The sequence below is a fragment of the Centroberyx gerrardi genome, chromosome 4, assembly GCF_048128805.1.
Source record: "Centroberyx gerrardi isolate f3 chromosome 4, fCenGer3.hap1.cur.20231027, whole genome shotgun sequence".
Classification (NCBI taxonomy): domain Eukaryota; kingdom Metazoa; phylum Chordata; class Actinopteri; order Beryciformes; family Berycidae; genus Centroberyx; species Centroberyx gerrardi.
The window spans coordinates 18,667,981-18,690,699 of NC_136000.1; the positions used below are offsets into that span (position 1 = coordinate 18,667,981).

General features: G+C 41.7%; 4 protein-coding genes across 8 annotated transcripts in view; 3 read left to right on the forward strand and 1 right to left on the reverse strand.

Moving 5' to 3' along the window:
- Positions 1–1,672: 1,672 nt before the first annotated feature.
- LOC139924493 (SIN3-HDAC complex-associated factor-like) lies at positions 1,673–8,769 on the forward strand. The gene is made up of 6 exons (XM_071915571.2): positions 1,673–1,805; positions 4,346–4,473; positions 4,684–4,783; positions 5,249–5,372; positions 5,563–5,713; positions 6,460–8,769. Exons 2-6 carry the CDS (start codon positions 4,346–4,348, stop codon positions 6,821–6,823), a joined length of 867 nt encoding a protein of 288 aa, XP_071771672.2. The 5' UTR covers positions 1,673–1,805; the 3' UTR covers positions 6,824–8,769.
- A 742-nt stretch (positions 8,770–9,511) lies between these two features.
- Positions 9,512–11,627, forward strand: kxd1 (KxDL motif containing 1). 4 transcript variants are annotated; one of them, XM_071921477.2, is made up of 5 exons: positions 9,512–9,635; positions 10,016–10,123; positions 10,266–10,418; positions 10,517–10,563; positions 11,159–11,627. In XM_071921477.2, the coding sequence occupies exons 2-5, from the start codon at positions 10,026–10,028 to the stop codon at positions 11,413–11,415; spliced, it is 555 nt and encodes a 184-aa protein (XP_071777578.1). In that variant the 5' UTR covers positions 9,512–9,635; positions 10,016–10,025; the 3' UTR covers positions 11,416–11,627. The 4 variants fall into 4 exon arrangements, with proteins under 4 accessions (XP_071777578.1, XP_071777427.1, XP_071777659.1 ...); XM_071921326.2 differs by having other exon boundaries at positions 9,514–9,639; XM_071921558.2 differs by having other exon boundaries at positions 9,538–9,635; positions 9,971–10,123.
- A 1,211-nt stretch (positions 11,628–12,838) lies between these two features.
- ergic2 (ERGIC and golgi 2) lies at positions 12,839–18,243 on the forward strand. 2 transcript variants are annotated; one of them, XM_071917929.2, is made up of 14 exons: positions 12,839–12,973; positions 13,179–13,328; positions 13,419–13,527; positions 13,630–13,676; positions 13,794–13,861; positions 14,129–14,169; positions 14,540–14,641; positions 14,796–14,888; positions 15,092–15,147; positions 15,358–15,456; positions 16,198–16,295; positions 16,404–16,566; positions 17,231–17,310; positions 17,671–18,243. In XM_071917929.2, exons 2-14 carry the CDS (start codon positions 13,223–13,225, stop codon positions 17,734–17,736), a joined length of 1,128 nt encoding a protein of 375 aa, XP_071774030.1. In that variant the 5' UTR covers positions 12,839–12,973; positions 13,179–13,222; the 3' UTR covers positions 17,737–18,243. The 2 variants fall into 2 exon arrangements, with proteins under 2 accessions (XP_071774030.1, XP_071774113.1); XM_071918012.2 differs by having other exon boundaries at positions 17,692–18,243.
- Positions 18,244–21,092: 2,849 nt separating this feature from the next.
- The window catches only part of magi2b (membrane associated guanylate kinase, WW and PDZ domain containing 2b), a 64,784-nt gene continuing 63,157 nt past the window's right edge, over positions 21,093–22,719 (reverse strand). The window contains exon 22 of the mRNA XM_071917049.2: positions 21,093–21,840. Coding sequence (XP_071773150.2) covers positions 21,137–21,840 — 704 coding nt within the window. The 3' untranslated portion in view covers positions 21,093–21,136. The remainder of the gene's footprint in view (positions 21,841–22,719) is intronic.

The following is a 22,719-nucleotide window of genomic DNA, read 5'->3' on the forward strand; positions in this document are numbered from 1 at the left end:
CTGGGTCATATACAGGGTCGTGCCTGTTTTGCTCTTGAGATGCTGGGCCGGTGAAACACTGAAACCAAACTTGTGTCCTAATTGTGTCAGTTCAAATAGTCTTTGTCACTGTCAAAAAGATTTTTTCTCTCTCACTGTGAATATTTTGCTTTATTAAATCTTTGACAGAATTGTACCCATTTGTTATATGGTGTAATCAATTTTGACATATTTAATGTATAATGGCATCTTGTTTGTGTCGGTGTAAAACATTATATTCAACTGTTGGCACATTTTACTGATTATGTGGATACTGGTCATGCTGTTTGTTTCTAAATTGTTCAGTTGTCTTTGCAAGATTGAGACATTGAATAGAGCACAGGTTCTTGAAAAAGCTAGTTATTATGTTGATGTTGCATTTAATTTGATTAACTGTTCAAGGATTATGAAAATGCTGTCTCCTGCACTGTCCTGCAAGCACTATCTAACCCACAATGACCAAGCCTCTATTATTCAAATATAGATTAGAGTAAGCAATAATGAATTGTTGTTATTTCGATATTTATGAAATGTGTTGTTAAAGATTAAAGTTAATATTGACATAACTGACACCTCTTTGTATTATTTGTGCTGTTTAAATCCTAAATCTGGGATGTTTGATATCATCAGATAATCAGATTCTTGCTGGGTTAACAATGATTTGCAGCTGCAAAACAAGGTTTTCTTAACTTTCTCATCTCACAGGACTATTTGGCTCTGATAGTTACAAACACAACACAGCCTTTAAAACTTTACCATTTACAGATGCAAAACCTGACCTTTTCTAAACGCTGTGTTTTTCGGTATCTTCTGACAGAAGCTCCTTTGATTAACATGACAACGGAGTATGGTGTAATTTTAATCTATGAGGACTCTTGTAATGTTTTGATCAAGCGCTAGTCTTACAAGATGCATTGTCAAATAGATTGGCTTGGGGTTAGGCCTTCACGTTCTCTTGAAACTGTAGATACTAAAGTCCGCTGCCGGCAGTGTTTTTATGGTGTTAGGGTTAGGGTTAGGGATAATAATGATTTACCAAGCGTCCATAACAGGGATGCAGTGACTCAGTTTATCCACCTTTTTATTTGCGGAACAGAGTTTACCCAGCTTTGTAGGCTGACATAAATTAATAGTACACATTATAATAAGTGATTCCAAACTGATGTAGCGTTACATTCTATAGGCCTGTATATGATCTATTAAGGAGAAAACAAAGTAATGCTTTTCTGACTGTATAATAGATATTGGTGGTTGTTCGCCTCATGCTGACCACCGACTGGAGGTCATGTTTTCCTCACCTTCTATTTACCACTACATCACCAGTCCGGAGTCACGCAATTGAAATCAACAATGCGCATCCCTGCGTGAGACTCCTAAACCGTAGGCCTCCAGACAGGCCATCTGGCGTTCTGTAGTAAAACGACAGGCTCCACCCCTTTGCTTACATTCTCCAATGTGCCATAGCAACCGGAGCCGAGCCCCCTGTTCCCGCGCAATGTTCCCATCCTTATAAGGCCAGTAGAATGCAGACGCACTGAAACGTCACACGTCGTTTATGTAAATAGGGTTGATTGAAGAAAAAGAAAAAGCCCTCCGCTCTACTCTGAAATGGAGGTGTGGATAGAGCGCATGCGCACTTGGTCCACAACTATCCAGTCCCGTCCACAAGCGCAGACATCAACAAGAGAGCGGGTTACTGATGCGGGTTGATTTTCATAATAGTTACATTGTAACGACGCGCTATCAAGAATATCACTTTGTATCAACTTCACGCAACTTGCAACAAGGTAATGAATGCGACTGGCTTTTATTTGTCTTGTCGAGTCTTTGAACCTTTGCGGGGTTTTGGAGTCTCGTGTTTTCAATTCTGTAATTCAAAACAAGCTTCGAGTTGTCTAAGAACAATTGCTCGTTTTGGGCCTACAGCAACACAAACTGGGCGACCAACTTGAGCTACAGGCCACCTTTTAAATACTTTTTTATAATAGGGCGAAGTGAAAGGCATGCAGAATGTAATTGAGGAGGTGAATAGGTGTCAAAAAGAGCTTCTTATGCAAGCAGCATGAGCAAGAATGGCTGTTGTTATCATTTGGTGGATAAAGATCATTTGGTGGATAAAGTGCATTTGGTTGTTGGAGGCAATCACTCCTTTTCTCGCGCCGAGCATTTGACTAAAGTCAGTTATTATGAATGTTACAGTAGGAAAAATGCTCTTCTGAAATGCATTTGTGTCCACATTGTAGCTGTAGTGCACCAACAGCCTAGCCTACTACACATTTACGACTGCTATAAGCCAAGTTGAATCTCTCACGCCCACCCGTACGGGAAATGCGCCTCAGCACGCGGGCGCCGCTGTCAACAAAATACTGCAAACACCTATCCGTGAAGGCTTTCTTAAACTTAATCGAGTAATAAACAGTATTCAATATTAAAAACGGGCCCAGACATTGACTTTCAAAAGCCGTCGCATTGAACTTCATGCACATGTAGTAGGTGGACTGTTGCAGTGACGCGGTTCTTGAATAACAAAGAGTAAAGATCAAATTACACGATAGTCTAGGAACAGTTTCCCCTCAAAAATGAGACGGAGATATTTTGCTTTCGAAATGTGTTCGCATAATTTAGTTTATCCTACTGCGTAAAGTTAAACTTGGAAAGGAAAGGGTCGTGCATCGTCGACTACAGGACGGTCATCATAAAATGGGTGCGCAAGAAGCAGGTCGTGTGGCATGCCATGCTTCCTCGCTAGAGTGGGCGGTGAATTTATCGATTTACACTTTTATCTCGAATAAAACCGCGCCTTTTCGCGAAGTCACCATTTATTTTTAAGTGTCTTGCGTTATTTGCGCACGCCTTAATTGCTTTAAAAATAATGCGTACAGTTAACTTTTAATTATACAGGTTTTGCGGAAAATCGCATCACACCCCCTTATCCACACTGCCTCCGCCTTTGAAGTGTGTTGCCATGTTGAGTTGCGTCACGTACTGTATTCTGCTGCTACAGCGAAGATCGTCTGTGTTTTGGAAGATGAAGCACTCAATAGTGAAAAATTGTCCCGGTTTCTGGTCAGTAGCCTACATGCGCTCCTCTCTCTAATCTTTCCTAGAGAGACAACATAGCGACTGATATAAAGGTGAAACAAAGTTGTTGTTTTTTTAAGAAAATTTGGATTGTTTTAAGAGGGAACTTAAAACGTAGCTTTTTAACATTGTTTTTACTTGAGTTGTTGGTTTTATACATTTTTTGTACACTGAGTCTACCTTGTTTCATTTATTTTATCATTGGTCTGTTGTCTTTTTTCTCATTTCTTTATTATTTTATGCTAAGCATTTGTATTGCTCTTAAGTGTATGAAATGTGTTACATAAATAGCCTAGACTTTGATTGATTGAAGAAATTCTAACCACAAAGAAATATATAATTATAGCTCTGGGTGTGAACAATACTTTCGCGTTAATGTGCATCTTGGTCCAGATAAACCTTAGATGTTTTTAACGTAAAATATCTACAACAGTATATCATATCTGGAAACTTTTTGGCCAAGATTTGAGATTACGTTTCTGGTACCGGGAAAAGGGGTCAGAGTGAGAGCTCGCTGCTTTTACCTAATCTCTGGCTGCACTCTGTGGCACTGCACTGTCAGGAGACCCCGAGGACTGATGGCAAAAAAAAAAAAAAAAAAAAGCCCAGTCTGGGGGGCGCGGCTCGCAGTTTTGCCGCAGTTCAGGTCTACATGTGCTGGGTATATTAAATTTTGCCTAGCAACATAAATCATAATAATCCCCCCGCATGAATCGGTGCGCTCGAGTGAACCCTCGTGGATGCAACCTCTCTATGTATTATTTCTTTACATTCTATGGCAACAGAAGCTCATATTTTATAGTGTTTTTTTTCAACGATGCCAAATATCTATCTTCTGCAGCCTGCGTGCATCCGACTAAGCCTGTGTTTATGTCATATTTTGAATTGCCAAAATTAAGAGCGCATAAGCCTCTGAGCGCAGCATGGTGACATGATCTGTCTGACGCGCTGTCTGACTGTTGACCTACTTCCCTCATTTGGGTCACAGCAGAGCAGGAGCACGGCAAGATGCTCCTACACGCTCGCTTTCTACAGAGGTTCAGGGATTGTGACCAATCACCTAATTTCATGATTAATTACATGCGTTTAATTTTAAAGGGAACACCAAAATACCGCCCTTCATATGAACCAGAGAAATACAGGCCTATACAGGGAGGATTCGTACCTGCACGCAATTTACTCACAATGATAACTTGATCAGACCCCGAGATGTTGCATTTTAAAATCATTGCTGTTTTGTTGGCAGATGTTTGGCTTTCATAAGCCGAAGATGTACCGGAGTTTGGACGGCTGTTGCATCTGCCGGGCCAAGTCGTCAAGCTCTCGCTTCACGGACAGCAAGCGGTATGAGAAGGACTTCAGGAGCTGCTTCGGGTAAGATGCAAAACACAGCATGTGGGGCTAGGAGAGAGAACCAGCTATAATATGTAGGCTGTAGCATACCTTACTTACCTTGATTTAATGCATTTGCTCTCTCTCTCTCTCTCTCTCTCTCTCTCTCTCTCTCTCTCTCTCTCTCTCTCTAAACACACACAATGTTATTAATTAACTGCTGCATACATTTCCCCCCTAATCTCCCTGAAGGTTGTGTGAAAGTCGATCTGGGGACATTTGTAATGCCTGTGTGCTGCTGGTGAAGCGATGGAAAAAACTCCCTGTGGGGTCCAAGAAGAACTGGAATCATGTAGGTGACTCTGGGCCTGTGTTTCCACTTATTCCCATAATGTCAGCCTGTCCCTTCATTACAGTCACCTGCTGTCCTGAGAAGGTCACATGGTGATACAGTGGAATGCTACAGTATGAATATTCATTTCCTCTCCTGTCCTCTCCCCTCTCCTCCCCTCCTCTCCCCTCTCCTCTCCTCTCCTCTCCTCTCTCCTCTCCTCTCGCCTTGTCTCTCCTCTCCCCTCTCCTCTCGCCTTGTCTCTCCTCTCCCCTCTCTTCTCCTCCCCTCCTCTCTCTCTCCTCTCCCCTCTCCTCTCCTCTCCTCCTCTCCTCTCTCCTCTCCCCTCTCCTCTCCTCTCGCCTTGTCTCTCCTCTCCCCTCTCCTCCCCTCTTCTCCCCTCTCCTCTCCTCTCCTCTCCCCTCTCCTCTCTCCTCTCTCTTCTCCTCTCCTCTCCTCTCCTCTCCTCTCCTCTCCTCTCTCCAGGTGGTTGATGCTAGAGGAGGTCCAAGCCTAAAGATAGCTGCCAGGCCAAAGAAGATAAAGTCTGTCTCCAAGAAAGCGAGGCCAAGCCAGATCAGCAGGCTGCAGAAAGAGCTTAAAAGAAACAGTGAGTTCTGCATTTTGCCGTTTGATTTGTAACTTTTGGTGCAGTGAATGGATTTTGTTTGACGTCACTCACATCTGTTCCTTGAAGGAATATATTTTTTTTTTGTCATATACATTCCCTATGCATGAACCCTTAAAAAATTTAGATTGCACACTACATCTTCATTTAATGTGACTGTTCTTCCCACCAGACTCAGACGCCCACAGCACCACCTCCAGCGCTTCTCCGGCTCAGTCTCCCAGCTACAGCAACCTGTCGGACGAGGGCTCCGACACTGAGCTCAGCCCCGGGTCCAGCCGCTCCCCTGTCTTCTCCTTCCTGGACCTCACCTACTGGAAGAGGTAAGTCAGCCAGTTCAGTTCATGTTGCTATCACAGCTTTCTTTGAACACGGCACTAACTGCTCCAGGACAACAACACTGTGAGGGAGTCTAAGCCTAAACCTGTCCTCTCATTTTAGATGCAAAATGACAAATAAGTACATAATGGCAGCTGTAATTTTACATTATTTTAAGCAATATCACATGGACAAGTAAAGAGCCCTATTGGTTTACAGTAGCACATTTTAAGATGCCCAAAAATAAAAACAAGCATGTAATTAATGACAAAGCTATGACCAGCTTGTCACTTTGGAATTGACTCACTCTGGATTAGAACCCAGCATTTCTGGTGTAGCAAATTTATGGTTTACAAATCAACAGAGTAACTTATACTAGCTGCTGGTCACAGCTAAAAATGGGATTATATTCAATAAAGTTTTTAGTATCTATGTTGCATTACAATTTGGGAACTTTTCGGTAAAGTGAATAGCTCCGTTTGGCCTGTAGTGCAGTTTGATGGCTGTTGCATCGATCGCCCAAGTGCATAAACATGGTGGCCTCCTGGAATGACATCATTGGGTGCTACAGCTACTCATCTGCCACTGATGGATGTTGAAATATGGCCACTTTGCAATGTGGAATGGGTGTAACAAAAACAGCAGACTGCCATCTTTATGCACTTAGACTAATACTACAAAAAACTTGGACCGCTGACTTCCTTGTCGCTACATATTACGATTGAATTAAATTCTGTTTATTGTTGTCCAGGCAAAAGGTGTGCTGTGGAATCATCTACAAGGGCCGTTTTGGGGAGGTGCTCATTGACCCCCATCTGTTCAAGCCCTGCTGCCGCAAGAAACAGCGGCAGCAGCAGCAGCAGCAGCAGCAGCAGCAGCAGCAGCAGGAAGAGGAGGAGGGCTACGAGGAGGAGGAGGAGGAGGAGGAAGAGGTGGAGGTAGAGGAGGGGCAGGCGGGGGAGGAGGTCAGTGGGAAAAAGCCCCAGATGGAAGAGGAAGTGAAGGAGACACCAACCTGTGAGGAAAGTGCAGAGGCTCCGCAGCTATGCGTTACCATGGCAACACCTCCAGCTCCAGCCAAGAGCGAGGTGGTGGCAGAGGAGGAGGAGTGGTAATGCCGAACCCCCCACCCCCGCCCCGTGCACATCTTTGAGGAAGTCTTGGGGTGCTCTTGTGTTTCAAGCACTTACAGAAAGAAGTTGCCTCAGATTGCCTTCAATCATAAAGCAGCTGAAAATCCTTTGGTCTTCTACATAATACTGTCAGCGGTTTGTTTTATTATGTTTAAATGGTAACTTATGGACTCTTGTTTTTCCACTTTGTCTGTTTTTTGTATATTTAATACTCATCCCAACCTGATGATTTACCGTCATCTGTGGTGTTTTCATCTACTTTAGGTAAAATGCTGGAACTCTAGTTTGCTGGTACATTTAAAACGATTTTTTTTATTCCAAAACGCTATAGATCCATTTTGAGAAAAAGCATACTTGAAATTCATCCCTCAAACATTTCAAAAATACAGCTGAACCCATTCTCAAAATTGTTGCTATTTTGTAAGCATAGGTGTTAACGATGACTAATATAATGTGATTAGTTTTACTTTTCTTTCAAGAGTAGACGTCACTTTCTTTTTTTTGAAATGGTGGATATCTCGTTTTGGAATGAAACTCCACATTAACAGATCACAGACCTGTACAGAAGCCTTTGTGTTTGCATCTATTCATATTTACATCCACTCTCAGCAAAAACAGTTTGTTTGTCTAGACTGGATTAGCGTATATGTGTGTGTGAATATGTGGGTCCCATTTGAATAAGGCCTATTCACAGCGCCAACAGCAAATACACCAGCCTTAATTATGTGTTACAGACAGTGCTAGTGTTAATTCTGAATTGGTATTAAGGAACAATAAGGGACAGTAGCTATATTTATTGTGGCCTCAGCAACACATAGTGCATTTTGCATGAATGGCAACAAGCCCACTCATCCAAAAGACCTAATGATCGGATGCATGAGTCTACTAAATTGCATGGCCTTGAAAAAAAACTGTAAATCTTACTTTTATTTTTTTGGATCCATTTCTCTGAACTTTTAAATTATTTTTATATGTAAAAAAAAAAAAAGAAAATGGAAAAATAGAAAAAGTGTCTTTGCATAATAATACAACACAATACAACAGCGAAACATACCAATCGGTCTATAGTCATTCAGCAATATCAATATCAGTGAAATCTGTCATTCCCGGGTCAGTAGATGTTAAAAGACTTTATACAAGTTGAAATGCTATGCCATTGCCTCTTATATACCACAAAGGTGTTGTGATATATAGCCTAATATTACTTTATTTATCAAATGAAAGCCAAAGCACATTGAAATTCACCCAATGTCAAATCAATGCAGGTTTTCTATGGACACGTGTGCTTGTCCGAGGTCATTTGTATGTATGTTTATGGTATTCTAAAAAGAACACTAATACGGAGTTTCCTACATGTGACGTAGTAGTTGGGAGCAGCGGGTGTGACGTGTACATAAGGGGTTGGGTGAGCAATACGGCTCTTATATGGGTTCCATTATTTATTTATTTCATATTTATTTGTATCACTGCATCCCCAGTTAGAAGTGTAATACTATGAATTCTGTTAATCTTTTACAAATAGTATGGATTTGTACATCAGTAATTGATCGAATGTAATTCTCACACAGGCGGTGTTTGGCATTGCCTTGAATTACCGGTTGTCAATATTTGTGAAATGTTTAAGTATTTATTTACTCATCAGTTGAGTTGCGTGCAACCTAACTTATTCTGTATCATCACTTTGGATCTGTATCATGTAGACTAAGAGATAGATTACAACCAAACTGTACTTCCCCCCTTTCCCCTGTAGCCTAAACATGTTACAGAATGGTAGAATAGCTGCACTCTAGGCTTTAGTGCTACTTGCATGTATTGTAGCTATGCATTTACTTAGCTTACAAGTTAGGCAAGGCGGTTTTGTATTTTTTATACATCATGTACTTTTTTTACTTGTCCCTTAATAAAAGTAATTTTGTGAGTTTTCTGGACTTGATGAGTTTTTGGACTTATTGGAAAAGTGGGTGAACCAGGAACTCAAAGAGGATGAATCCCATTAAACAACCACCAATGCAAACTAACAAAAAGTTAGTATTTAGAAGGATTTACTTTATTTTCTTGAAAAGACAATTTTCATGTCACTTATATATCATGTAGGTATTGTCTGATACTACTTTTTCCAATAACATATTAAAAATTGTTACATGAAGATTTATGTCAATTTAAAAAGGTCAGTAACTCTATTGTATGAATAAAAAGAGTTAACTGAGTTTGATTTACCCTCCACAACATCCCAGTGTAAATAGATCAAATGTTGCTTAACACTTTCAGTCTGGAATCCAAATTTAGAAATTAGTTTTGCCTTTGGGCATTTGAGGAATGGGGTCACAGCAGAGACAAGGCAGTGGCCCATTTTTGACCCAATCCAAAAAAAAAAAAATCCCCTCTCCTATTCATTGAAAATTCACAGAATATGCAGAAAAATGTATAGACAAGTATAGGTTGTTCAAATAAACAATCCATCATAGCCAGGGGGACACGGACACACACAACAACATTATGAATTGTGTAGTGATTAAATGTCTTTATTTATGTATTGTATGTATTACGAGAAGAGGAATACTTGGCCTATGTTATTTCGGTTATTTCTCATCATGCACGAGAGGGAACCAACGCTACTAAACAGCAGCGGAAGTGGTTGTCATGTGACAGGGACATTTTCAACAAACACGGAAGTGTCTTGTTTTTGGTCGACAGCTGTCAAATGCCCCTTTGTATTCGGGCTGCAGATGTACAGTTTTCAATCTGTTATTTACACAGCAAGAGACTGACGTGAACAACGACAGTGGAACCTGCAGTAGGTAAAATTAAACCGCCGTAGTAGCTTCGCTTGTATTTTAGCTAGCAAGCTAATGTGATGATGGCTCATTCAGCCTGCTACAGGAGCAGTCGGCTTAACTGACATGAAAGTTATTTAACGTTACAGCATGCTGCATTTCAAATAACTTCATTGCAGTAACTGAGCAGCTGTAGACGATGATAAAACAAGCTTATTACTGAATGTAAAGCCAGTGTGTTTCTGGATTTTACCCATTGGTTTCATAGTTCCTCAAGGTTGTTCTCTCCATTGTTTTCTAGCGTTTTGTTTAATGTCACGTGTTTATGTTGCTGACTTCGGTGAATTTGATACAGTACCTTTGCAGCAGGACGTTTCTAAAAAGAGGTTTGCATCTGCAGCGTCTTCATCATGGTGGAGCCCACGGCATCTGGCATGTTCTGCAACAGGATGCTGAGCATGGTCAACTCTGAGGATGTCAACGCCATCATCCAGGCTCAGAGACACATGTGAGTATCACGCTCTGACGAGGCTGCTCAGCTTCATGTGGGGATATATAAAATGACTGCACTGCTGAGAAACCTGCCCCATTCTTTGTAAAAATGGAACCTGAAGATTGTTTGTGCTTTGCTGACTTTACTCTGAAACCAGGCTGGACCGCTTTGAGAAAACCAATGAAATGCTGATAAACTTCAACGGGCTGTCCAACGTGCGGCTGCAGCAGATGAACGAGCACTTCATGCTCCACACCCGCACCCTCGTGGAGATGAAGAAAGATCTGGACAGCATCTTCCGGAGGATCAGGTGAGTCATGGTCTCCCCCCCCCCCCCCCCCCCCAGACCAAACACACACACACAGCCTCGACCCTGTGATTAATGGTCTCACTCCTCTGTTCCTCCAGGACGCTGAAGGGAAAGATTGCTAAGCAGTACCCAGAAGCTTTCAGCAGTGAGTTGGCTTTTTCAGTACATTCATCATGCCATAACCACCTGACACTGTCAATGCCTGTCTTATCAGTTGGTCTAAACAGAGGAAAATTGGACATAACTTGTGTCCAGTTTTTCCAGATTTCACTCCTTTTGTGTTTATGCTCATCATGTTGAAAACACTTCAACTCTAAATAACCACCTTTAAAGTCTTATATTGTTAAAAGTATCTTAAAAACGAGACAGTAATACAAAAGTAAGTTCCTGTAACAACATGAACTGTTTTCAGTTCAAAACTACCATGGTATTATGTCTTGAGACACACTAGTCTTATTCTAATTGCAACAAAACTGGACAGCCGTAAGACACAAAACTCCAGTGTCTCAAGACAAAGTGATGTCTAAAGATATTTAATGTCTTAAAGACACAAAATCTGGCTCTTATGTCTCAAGACGTGCTCTTTAATGTCTGAAGACAAATGCTGTATGTCTTCAGTTTAAGTCTGAAGATGTCTTTAGATGTCTTGATATACAGAAATATCTCCAGACATCATGTTTTCAGTTATTAAGACATCTCAAGGCATGGCGATGACTGGGTATGATCTTTTTTTTTGACAGATATCCATGAGTCTCCCATCCTGGAGGATGACGATGACGAGTTTGACCCGATTCCCCCCAGTGTTGCCACGACAGTCATGACGGCGACCTCGGAGCAGAGCACAGAGTCCTGCGACACGAGTCCGGACGTGATCTCCCCCACCGTGAGCCGATGCTCCGAGGATCTCTCTCAGGAGCCGCCAGACACGCCCACCTCCGACATCCCAGACACAGCCGTCCTGAGGGACGAGGGTCCCGACTCGGTACCTGCAGAGTAGAGCGACCGTGCGGCTGCAGCTCGATCTGACGGTCCTCACCTCCTCTCTCAAATGCACCGCGCTTTTTGAATGAAAACTGATGAATGGACAGTCCAGAGTTGGGGCCAAGTGAATTGAGAATCCATGGTAAATTCCAATTCTACTCCTGGAGTTGGAACTGGAGTTGGAAACAGAATTGGAATTGAATTGGAATGAAAGGAAACAGAATTGAATTCCATTAAATTCCATTAAATTCCACTTCCAAGACAGTTGAACAAATCAAATACATTCAATCATAATGTATGTATTAGGATTACATGCATCAAATACCACTTGAAAGGTACCTTTAACATTTTATGATATTCAGTATTGATAATAAGACTCTGTGCAATCTCAGATATGTGGTAAGAAAAAACAAAAAAACATGGAATTTCACAGAATTTCACTGAATTAAATTCAACTGCCTGAAATTCCAATTCAGTTCCAATTCTGTTTCCTGAAGGTTTTTTCCAGTTCCTCAGTTGGAGCTGATGAGTTCATTCATGAATTGACCCCAACCCTGTTTACGATATCTGCATAATTTTTCAGTCATTAATCTATCTACACAATGCTGATAGAGCATCACAGCCTTGATTCTGGCAGTGGCTATGAACTGTTTACAATAATGATGGGATTTTTGTTGACATGCTTGCTAAACCTGTCCAGCACTAAAAACAGTGCCGATAACACTTGAAGTTGTGTTAAAGAACTAAATCCTCTGTTATTGACAGTGAATTGGGGCAGTGGTCCTCAATTATCATGTGAATAAGTTCATTTTATTTATTTTTATTTTTTTTCATTTTTGGAGATACACAGTTAACTAAAGGCAGCCATCTGTCTTGATGATGAGTCCCCATGTTAGAGGAAAGACAGAATTTATCACAACGTTCACAACCTACCTGAATGCTATTAGGGCTTGCAAGTAATTACTAGGTACCGGCACATATTATGATATTGTCTGTGTATTGCAACATCTATGGACACTTGTTAGTAACAGGGAGTATGTTTGTTAATGCATACATAAATGTTTTCAACAGCGTTTAATAAGATGCATTATTGATCCCCATAGGGAATCACAGGGAGGACAGATTACAGGGTCAGCTACAGATCAGCGTCTTGCTCAAGGACACTTCAGCAGGGCAGGAGCTTACCAATGTAAGAGCTGGAAACAGGACGGTCTCTCTAACCACTAGTTTTTGTTTTAACTTGAACTTAATGTGAGAATTGTGATTATGTCATGATTAAATGTTTTTTTGCTTAAGTATCTGTACAAGAAATGTCGTTCATAAACCGTGTCCTGTGTGATAACATGAGACTGAGTGAGTTAGATCTAAAACTGTAATAAATCGACGGTTAGCTGCCAAAAGAGGGCGCTAAGTCAGAATGGGTGCAGTTTTCCGACCGACTACGGGGTCAAAGGGCAAGATAGTCCACAACAGTTAACAGATAGTTATGCTGCTAGCCGGAGATACTTTATGTTTGGTGAATTCCTGATGTTTGACTGTGAAAAGGAGCACCTTAACCGCGGACGAAGCTGACGGTACGATAAAGTTATTTCTCTTACATTGACCGCACACAGTTTGCTGTTAGCTTCCTACATCCTGATGCTAAACGAGCTAGCTTGGTTGCTTTCATGGCCAACGTCAGCATAGGGAAGCACGGAGTAGTTACAGGTAAACAAATTACTTCACACTGTCCGTCGCACAGACTTAATAGTTAACGTTAACCCATGATATTTTACACAGTCACTTTATGAGGGGTCGTCCAAAGCCACACCGTTGCTCCCAAGATGAGGAGACTGACCAAGAAGAAGGCTTTGAATTTAGTGAGGGAGTTGGATGCTTTCCCCAAAGTCCCTGAGAGCTACGTGGAGGCCACAGCGAGCGGTGGGACAGGTAAACAGGAAACACCAGACAATGTAGCCTTCAATTAGGGAGGGAATAATTTACACCGTGACTCATTTTGCAACTCTTTACACCTTCTAGTGTCTTTGATAGCATTCACTTTCATGGCTGTCCTTGCCTTCCTGGAATTCTTTGTGTACAGAGACACATGGATGAAGTATGAGTATGAGGTGGACAAAGATTTCAGCAGGTAAGAGCTGAAGAAATGGCTTTAAAATCTGTGTCTTGAATACAGACTTGATAGTGTATTTACTTGAGTTCTAGCCTAATTGTGTCTTCTCATCATTCACAGTAAATTGAGAATAAATGTTGACATCACGGTGGCCATGAGATGCCAGTGTAAGTACTAAGATTGATGTATTTGTGTTTAAATTCTGTAAAAAGTAGCACTCACTCATACCTAGTTCACAGTTACATCATGAAGTGTTTGAATTGTGTATTTGTGGATGAATGCAGATATAGGTGCAGATGTCCTAGATCTGGCAGAGACCATGGTTGCATCTGATGGCTTAAAATATGAACCAGTGAGTATGAGCGCGTACACGGTGCTTCAGCAACTTATTCACCCTCTACTAAAGTTGAGGAGCTAAGAGTAACACTAGACAGTGATAAAGTGGGATCTCGAAATCCAAAAAAGCACACAATAGCCTTTGTTCTCACCCTTCATTCTTCTTCCTTACAAGCCAATTTTGTTATTTGCATAAGGGGAAGTTACATTGAATCCTTTGTATTGGTTGTGTTTCTGTGTTTCTGTGACAGTACCTTTCTTTTGTTTTGCGGTCACATTCTAGGTCAACTTTGAGCTTTCTCCACAGCAAAGATTATGGCACATGTAAGATTTAATTTATTAACTTGCATAAGATTCACTTCTGTAACCTCTCATCTATTTACAGAGACTCCCTAAAGGGATATGGTGACATGTTCAACTTTGGTCTGTTGTTTACCTTCGCCAGGCAGTTGTCTTTTTGTGGCAAAAAGTGTTTATATTTACACTTCAGCTGAGCATTGGAAGCATTGTTTGCAACTCTAAAGGACACCAAATTATATTGGGTGCCTAGCTCAGTTGGGACCATTTGGTTTTCCATTTGTAGAAATGACAGTGCTATCAAGCAGGACAAACTTTACATCTAGAAGCTTTTATTGTCTCATTTCATACTTTAATTTTTGCTCTTAACCTTTGCTCCCCTGTCCCTCACCGTCAGGACTCTGCTGCACATCCAGGAGCGTCTGAGAGAGGAACACTCGCTCCAGGACGTTCTCTTCAAGACCGCGCTGAAAGGAGCTCCTCCTGCTCAGCCTCCCAGGTATGTGCTGCTCAAGATGGGCTCTTTTCTGTGTTGGGGGTGGGGTGGGTGTTAGGGGCTGAAAATATGATCAGTATGATGAGTATGTAGTTTTGGTGATGAAATAACTTCTTGGTACTTTTATTCCCCCCCCATGTTGCTGTTTTTCCCCTAGCGAGGACAGTGCCACTCCCCCTGGTGCCTGCAGGATACATGGACATATGTACGTCAACAAGGTCGCAGGAAACTTCCACGTTACTGTGGGCAAGTACGTATCCACATGGCAATAAACACTGCACTCAAAACGAGACTGTTTAGTAATCATTAGAGATTCAACACCTAGGTATGACTGACCGTATCAATTTATCAATGTGTTGTTTCACACCCTTCATCCTAAATGATAATGTTAGAAGTATAGGACGATAGCAGCCTTGCAGAGCCTGACCTCTGACCTTTTCGTCCCCCCCACAGGGCCATCCCACATCCCAGAGGCCACGCCCATCTAGCTGCCCTTGTTAGTCATGACAGTGAGTTTCTTATTCTTTTGACAAAGCCTTGGGACACTTTATACTGTACACATGAATTAAAGTAAGTACATGTGTACTGTATATATGTGTTTATTTTTTGACAGCATGACGTTAATATATCTTAAGTCACGCTATAACTCAAGTGAGATAAAACTACTGAAACTACACTTTTTTTTGGCTGATTATTGACTGTTTTGACTTGTATTACAGCTTATAACTTCTCCCACCGGATCGACCACCTGTCGTTTGGAGAGGAGATCCCAGGGATTATCAACCCTCTGGACGGGACAGAGAAAATCTCTCCTGATCGTATGTTTGTGTTGTCAAATACTAGATGAGTCGTCTTTTCAAACTTAAATGTTATGTAGTATATAGTTGATATAGTTCATAGGTACTGTTTCCACCAGAATTAAACCATTTCTATCCTTTGAGCTTAAGAAGGTCTCTAATTTCCTTTTTTTTTTAAGACACTCAAAAGTCCTCTCACATCTTTTGCAGCAGCAAGGCACTAAACCTGGTGCCAAAATGCCAAACGACATCATCCGAATTTTAACAACTGCACAGTGGTTGGCTGTTAGCTTTACAATCAATTTTGCTGATTACTTTTTCAGCACAGCTGGGTCTCTCCGCTAGCGAAACTCCCTCCACAAGATCCTCAGGAACAACCTTTTTGGCTGCTAAAGTGTAGATTAAAGATAAAAGGTGACCAGGTCTTTGCCTTCAGTGCTGTTAGACTTTGGAATTCAGGGAAGCAAAACTGCTACCATCTATCAAACAACATTTTAAACACTTGCAAACTTGCTATTTTGTAATGTTATATCATGAAGTTCAAGTCACTGTTAACCCCTTGTTTTCTTTTAATGTATGCTTTTATGTTTATTTTTTCTCTTACGTGTACTATTTTGTCTTTTTGTACAACACTTAACCAATGTTTTAGGAAAAAATGCCGTATATAAAGTTAATTATTCTTATCGTACATTACGCATTGATTCTTTAACCCCTGCTTCACTGAGCTCTACGGTGACAGACATTTTTAATGTTTCTCTCCAGATAACCACATGTTTCAGTACTTCATCACCATAGTGCCCACCAAACTGAACACCTACCAGATCTCTGCGGACACACACCAGTACTCAGTCACTGAGCGGGTAGGTTTGAGTTTATACCATTTTATATGTTTGTTTACCTCAACTTGTGTCTTGATGTACTAACAGTATGTTCTGTATATGCTTATTACCCCTCTTGTTCTTATACAGGAGCGGGCCATAAACCATGCTGCAGGCAGCCATGGAGTCTCAGGGATTTTTATGAAATATGACATCAGCTCCCTAATGGTTAAAGTCACTGAGCAGCACATGCCTCTCTGGCAATTTCTCGTCCGACTCTGTGGCATCGTTGGAGGCATTTTCTCCACCACAGGTCTGAACCTCTCACACACACTCTCTCTCTCTCTCCCTCTTTCTCTTGCTCTTCTAGCACACAGCACATGCATAACAAGGCCTTGGTACCCCCACACAAAATTGGGTACTGCTTCACGCTATGCCAGATACATCTTTAACACATCACACATACCCCTTTCGTATCATTCTCCTTCTATGTCAAACTGCGTGCTTCCTTGGTCACATACAAACATTCCAACCTCTTGGAGCAGGACTTGAGACTTTGACAAATCACTCGGCGTCTAATCCAGCAAGAAGCATTCATTAAAAAACAATTAACTTTTAAAACTGGCTTGCCAGGTTTTTGTGCAGAAATATCGGAGACCATGGGAGGAGGGTAATGAACTTGGTCTCTTCTGGTATGCTGAAGATGATGGAGCAACTGGCAAGCCCATTTTAAAAGTTGAAATTTTATTGGAATAAGTGCTGCTTGGTAGATTAGATGTTTGCTGAAATGAGGAGTGGAATTTAACGGCTTGGAAAAAGCCAGAAAACCATGCTGTATGAATTATTTATGGATGTGTGTGAGCAAGGAAACATTAAGTTCTCAAACACCGACATGCAGTTTGAGTTGACATCCTCTCCTACATAAAGACAGAACAGCTAACATAACCATAACATAATGGGTCTTTATTCCCTTACAGGCATGCTTCACGGGATGGTGGGCTTCATGGTTGATGTGGTTTGCTGTCATTTCCGAATGGGAGTTTACAGACATCCGGAGGTAAGGGAACAAATGTATGAATGCAAGCCTTGCAGACAGAGAAAGAGAGCATTACAGTTTAATTGAAATGTTACTTCAGGTTGTTGTGTTGCGTATGTTATATACGTTTAAACAAACTTGAGTGGGCAGTCCACTCACCTTTTTTTAGTATTTTGTTTTTTATTCAGACAGCTGGAAAGTAGAGAGTGAGACAGAGTAGGAGAGAAAGTCCTGGCAGGATTTGATCCTTGGCCAGGAGTTGGCACATGCAGTATGTGATGGTCTTAACTGCTCGACTGTCTGGACACTGTTAAAAGTGAGAGTTTTGAGTTCCTATTTTAAACACTACAGCTCACGATTTCTTATCCCCTCCTTCCTCAGGAGGATCCTCCGAACGAGCAGCTGATTAATGAAGATCCAGTTCCTACAGAAAATCACACTCAGTGACACGAGTCCCTAGACTCAACTAGTAGACGTCTCTCCTTGCAGTTTCCTCCCCTAGTCTAGCCCACTAGGCAGCCATGGAATAACCAGGAACTCTGGGAAACACAATGTTTACAGGTTGCTTTGTTATGAAACGAGTCCCTGCTTCATTCAAAATTCTGTAAATATTTTTATGATTTTTAATTTGTGGGTGTAAGCCACTCATGACTGTTCATCCATCCGGGAAGCATTAACACTCAAGACCTACGCTATTTTCGTCAATGTCAGTATCCCTGGCAACCTGCACCAGGAATAACTGGCAACCATTCTCAGGAAAGCAATTGTAACACAAATTATGTACACCATCATTGTAGATCTGACCTCATTATATATGATGCCAGCTGGTGTTATAGGGGGATTGTGTGAAAAGGCTAGAAGGATGCCAGATTCCCTCCCAAATGTGCCTATGTATGGATAATGAGTTTTACATATATGAGGCTGATTTGACAAATAAATAAATAATAAAATCCACCTTCAACTTAATTTGCATTCATTTTCCATATTTGGTATAGTCTCTTGGAATATTTTCATCATTACTCTTGTAATTAAAAAAAAATAAAAATGGTTATCAGTAAAATAATCTCTGAAAAAAAGAATATTTTACACCATGTCAAGAGTTTATTTGACAGTATTTCAGAATATCTTTCAGTAAACAAGTTTTTTGTTTTTTAGCAAAATGTAATATATCAGTACTGTCGCATTTCATAAAAATAGTTGTTCACGTCTTTGAAACTACAGTATCAATGATACAGTAAACCATATTTGTAGGAATACAGCTGTACAGGGTGGATAATACACAGTTAACACTACACAGTTATACTTGATCTCAATGGGGATTCATGAACGTGCCATCCTTCACAGATTCCAATATAGCAATTTTTTTTTCTGTATACAAAATCACTCACAGCAGGCAGGGGACGGCCTCGACGGAGACAGAGGGCTGGATGACATATTCTTTCACCTTTTCTGAACTTGGACATTTGTACATACAGTAAACACATTTCTACAGCCTAATGGCACATTCGCACGCTCCTCGTTAACAAGTTAACCGGTAAATTTATCATGAACTACAGTTGTATGCAATGTATTAATGTTCAGGTCAGCTCAGAAAAGTCACGACCAACAATATCAATAATGACAAAACGTTTTTTACTTAATGCATATGTTTTGATCATGTCTTGGGAACCACTGCAGGTCTGTTTTACTGTTTTATGCACAAGGTCATTCTAGTTAACCAGTCGGATTTATGACTTGGTTGGCCTTGGAGGTAAACTCATAAGTCTACCAGTATACCAGTTTACGAGTATAGCCTGGAGGTGCCATCATGTTGCATTCAGTCAATACATTGTCACAATGCATTGTGATTCTTTTTTTAAACCTCATCTAGTCCTCCGGTACTAAAAGGCTCTGGGAGCAAGATTGGTGATTTATTTTTAATGAGAGCAAACATCTTGTGGAGAGAAATGGAGGATATCAAAATGGAGAAATGCAGGAGGATAGTGACTTCATGTTGTGTGTTTCAGTTTAATAGCAGCATGCCTTTACTCTATGCCAGTGACAAACTTTGTGACTCCAACAGATGTGTCATTGCATTTCAGATATCATCTAAAATGTTGGGTTCAGATTTAACAAGCATTGGCACCACGTGCGACAATGCAAAGTTGGTATATTTTCTCCATAGAACAGATCAATAAAGCTGAAATGAGGCTCATTTGACACAACAGAAACCAAAGCCCACTTAGATAACACTGTCTTCATCCACTTTTGCAGGTCTGCTCTCCAAGAGGAGAACATAATGCTACAGGCTACATTTGATCCCCTTTAGAACACTAGGGGAAAAGGGCAAATACTGATACAGGCTGTACAGTTGAGAGTGCATCAAGATAATTGTATATATAGCTTGGGGATTAATCCAAAGAGAAGCAGGCTCCACAACCCAATAGTTTGTTGATATGTGTACATGGCCACTAACATCTGTTTTGCATTCAATTTCCAAAACAAACTTAAAACGAAAAAAGACTATCGATCACAATGGTAACAGCTCTGCATTAGTTTCAGTAAGGCACTCCGCCCCACCTCATATCCCATCGGCCTCCTCTTCCCCGCACCGACGCCCCTCTCCCACAGTGATGTGGTACACTTAGCACAGTAAAAGGCATAGAAATGGGAAATACAGACTGGACAAAATCTTCTGTTGAGCATTAAATGAATACAACACAGCTTATAATTCTGCACAATGACTGCATGATTGATTTGTGATCAGGTTGCGTACATAACCCACAGAACAGTAATATGAGTTCTTGTCAAGCCAACTGTTTTCAGCCACTCAAAAGTTCAATTTGATGAAAAAAAGATTTTTGTTTCACATGAGTACCAAATGGTTAGCTCCACAGAGGATACCCTCTCTATATTCTACCTCTAAAAGACATGTCAGTCCCTGTATAATGACATGGTGGTTAACGTCCATGCACAAGACCGCCGCCTCCCTCAGCAGTCTGGGTTCGGTGACTTCCACAGTCTTTGATATGTAGTTATAGATGAGGCCATGGAAATATGGATCTTAAAATACCGTCCTGATGTTTTTTTTTTTCCTTTACAATGTATCTAACTACAACACTGCCTCAAAAAAACACCAACAGGTATGTTTTTGAGATTACCAAATGTACATATTTTTCACATCTTTACATTTACAGTATATGATATATTGATAGGCATGTGAGATCTAACATATGTCTTGTTAACCGCGCTGTCTCTTGGGTTAGTGCCATGTCCTCCAGGAGCTCATGTTTCAGGAGAAGTTTCAGTGTCACTGCCTCCATCTGACACAGATCTGCAGTCTCGTTCTCTCCACTGCGCAGAAAGAAAATAGAGCAGAAGTAAATCTCTTCAATGTATATCTCTCTCTCCTGCGAGAAGCCTCGTCCCATCTGAGGTTACGTTGCACTAACCATTCAATCTGAGCCAGATATGGTTGAGTGGTTAAAGGTACACGTCGAAAAGCACAACTCCGCTCAGCATCGTACATTGTTACTCCATCTGTGATCAGATCAATAAGTCTCATGTCTGAGGGTCTGAAATGACTAGGTATTGAGTCTCCATCATGTTTTATACTGTATATTACAATAGCTGTGGAAGTCCCTCTGTTTTTTTTAAGGTGGTGGGTGTAATAATCATCTTGTACGAACAAATGAAACATAAAATATGATTTCAGAAGTTGATGGAGAAAAAAAACAGGGCAGAAAAGACAGAAAGAAAGGGAGAGAGAGCGAGGGAGATATATTTCTCGAAGATCTGATAGTGAATTGAATGGGGAGCCTAAATCGAGCCAGACAGTCTGATCCGGTCCAAACCAGCTAGATCCAGTCTATCTGCTTACTGTGGAGGTCCAGGACCTCAGGGTGCCAGGCAGTTTGTCGGACCCAGGGACGTTCCAGGGCCCAGGGGAGGCAGCTGCACTCCTAGCAGGAGGATCTTCCAGGGATTTAGAGGGGCAGCAGAGCCCGCTGTGGCCACCGGCCCTCTCCTCTTCTCTGGGGAGCAGACCTCTAGACACCAGCCTCTCCTGGAGGTTGACGCGTCCATCTCCGCGGTCCCCACTACCTAGAGAACCTCCATTCAAATTCACGCTCACGTATGGGTCCCAGGGCCAGACAGTGCTCATAGCCTGTGTGTGCAGGCCCTTCCTCTCACAGCAGGGGGAGCAAGTCTCCCTCTGCCTCTCTCTTCTTTCAGCGGACCTCCCCAGGACAGCTTTGGGCGGCAAAGCCCGAGGCTGCCTCTCTCCTGGTCCGCCGTCCGCCTCTCCAGGCCCCTGAGGGGTTCCCTGCCCCCTGACGGTGTACTTCTGCTGGGTGGACCTGCCACCAGTAGCCCCTCTAATGGAGCTGTGGTCTGTCAGCTGTGGAGCCTGGTCTGCCATGCACACTGTGGCCTCTAGAGGGAGGTGATGAGGGGAGTCTGGGGCTGAGGCTGGATGGGATGAGAGCAATGGAGTCGGCTGGGGTTCAAGGGTCACTTCCTGCAGGGCAGAGTGGGCTGTAGGAAGGGAATCCCAGGGGGTGGCACCGTCTATTGGGGGACAAGGAAACGCAATCATCAACCGAGAGACTGAAGCATAGTGGCACACACTAGCATGCACATGCGCGTAGAAAGAGAGAAAGATGATAGGGAAAGATAAGTAGAGACAAAGAGAGTCGATTGTAGAGAGAAAGATCTACACAACCGCACAGTGAAACATCACATCCTAGTGTGCGTCATGCAAATATGCATGCAAATGTGTCTGTCACGTAGGCCTCTACGCAGATATGATAGACCTACAATCTAATCATATGCTCTTTACTACTTTACACAAAACAGTCACATTTTCATTTTTTCACATTTTCAGTAGGAACATAGAATTTGAATTGATAGAACGGTCATTCTCTTTCAAATCTACACTCTCACATGGTCATTTGGCTGGTTCACTTACAATGGCTGCCATAGAATGTTTAATGATGCTGTCATGGAAATCAGTGTTGATTTTGTGCATGAGACTCAAGCTGATCCGTTACCACAGCAACGGCGTCATTTGTGATGAACATTCTAACTTTCTGAGTCTCATGTTCTGTCCACACATGAATATTAATTTACATGACAACATTATCAGAATTCTTTGGAAGCCATGTTGGGTGTACCAAAGGAAATTACCATGATACACTAGGAAGTGTCCATTCTGTCCATTCAAGTTGTGCGTAGGAATCATTGAATTCATGAAAACCATAAACACTTGCTTTGAGGAGACTGCATTGTAGCTGTATGAGAGAGACTGATCCTGAGCAGATCACACACAGGCTACTCCACAGCCCACTTCAGGATGATACAAGTTCATCTAGAGGGTCACTTCAAACCATATTGCTCTTTCTACTACATACACACACACACACACACACACACGGCTGTTTTTTCCTC

Bases quoted from the DNA above. Each gene is read 5' to 3' on its own strand.
- LOC139924493 (XM_071915571.2), top strand. From the start codon at position 4,346: ATGTTTGGCTTTCATAAGCCGAAGATGTACCGGAGTTTGGACGGCTGT. The intron at 4,474-4,683 runs GTAAGATGCAAA...ATCTCCCTGAAG, and splicing joins GACTTCAGGAGCTGCTTCGG to GTTGTGTGAAAGTCGATCTG. The intron at 4,784-5,248 runs GTAGGTGACTCT...TCCTCTCTCCAG, and splicing joins CCAAGAAGAACTGGAATCAT to GTGGTTGATGCTAGAGGAGG.
- kxd1 (XM_071921477.2), top strand. From the start codon at position 10,026: ATGGTGGAGCCCACGGCATCTGGCATGTTCTGCAACAGGATGCTGAGC. The intron at 10,419-10,516 runs GTGAGTCATGGT...CTGTTCCTCCAG, and splicing joins AGCATCTTCCGGAGGATCAG to GACGCTGAAGGGAAAGATTG. The intron at 10,564-11,158 runs GTGAGTTGGCTT...TTTTTTTGACAG, and splicing joins GTACCCAGAAGCTTTCAGCA to ATATCCATGAGTCTCCCATC.
- ergic2 (XM_071917929.2), top strand. From the start codon at position 13,223: ATGAGGAGACTGACCAAGAAGAAGGCTTTGAATTTAGTGAGGGAGTTG. The intron at 13,329-13,418 runs GTAAACAGGAAA...TACACCTTCTAG, and splicing joins CACAGCGAGCGGTGGGACAG to TGTCTTTGATAGCATTCACT. The intron at 14,642-14,795 runs GTATGTGCTGCT...TTTTTCCCCTAG, and splicing joins CCTCCTGCTCAGCCTCCCAG to CGAGGACAGTGCCACTCCCC.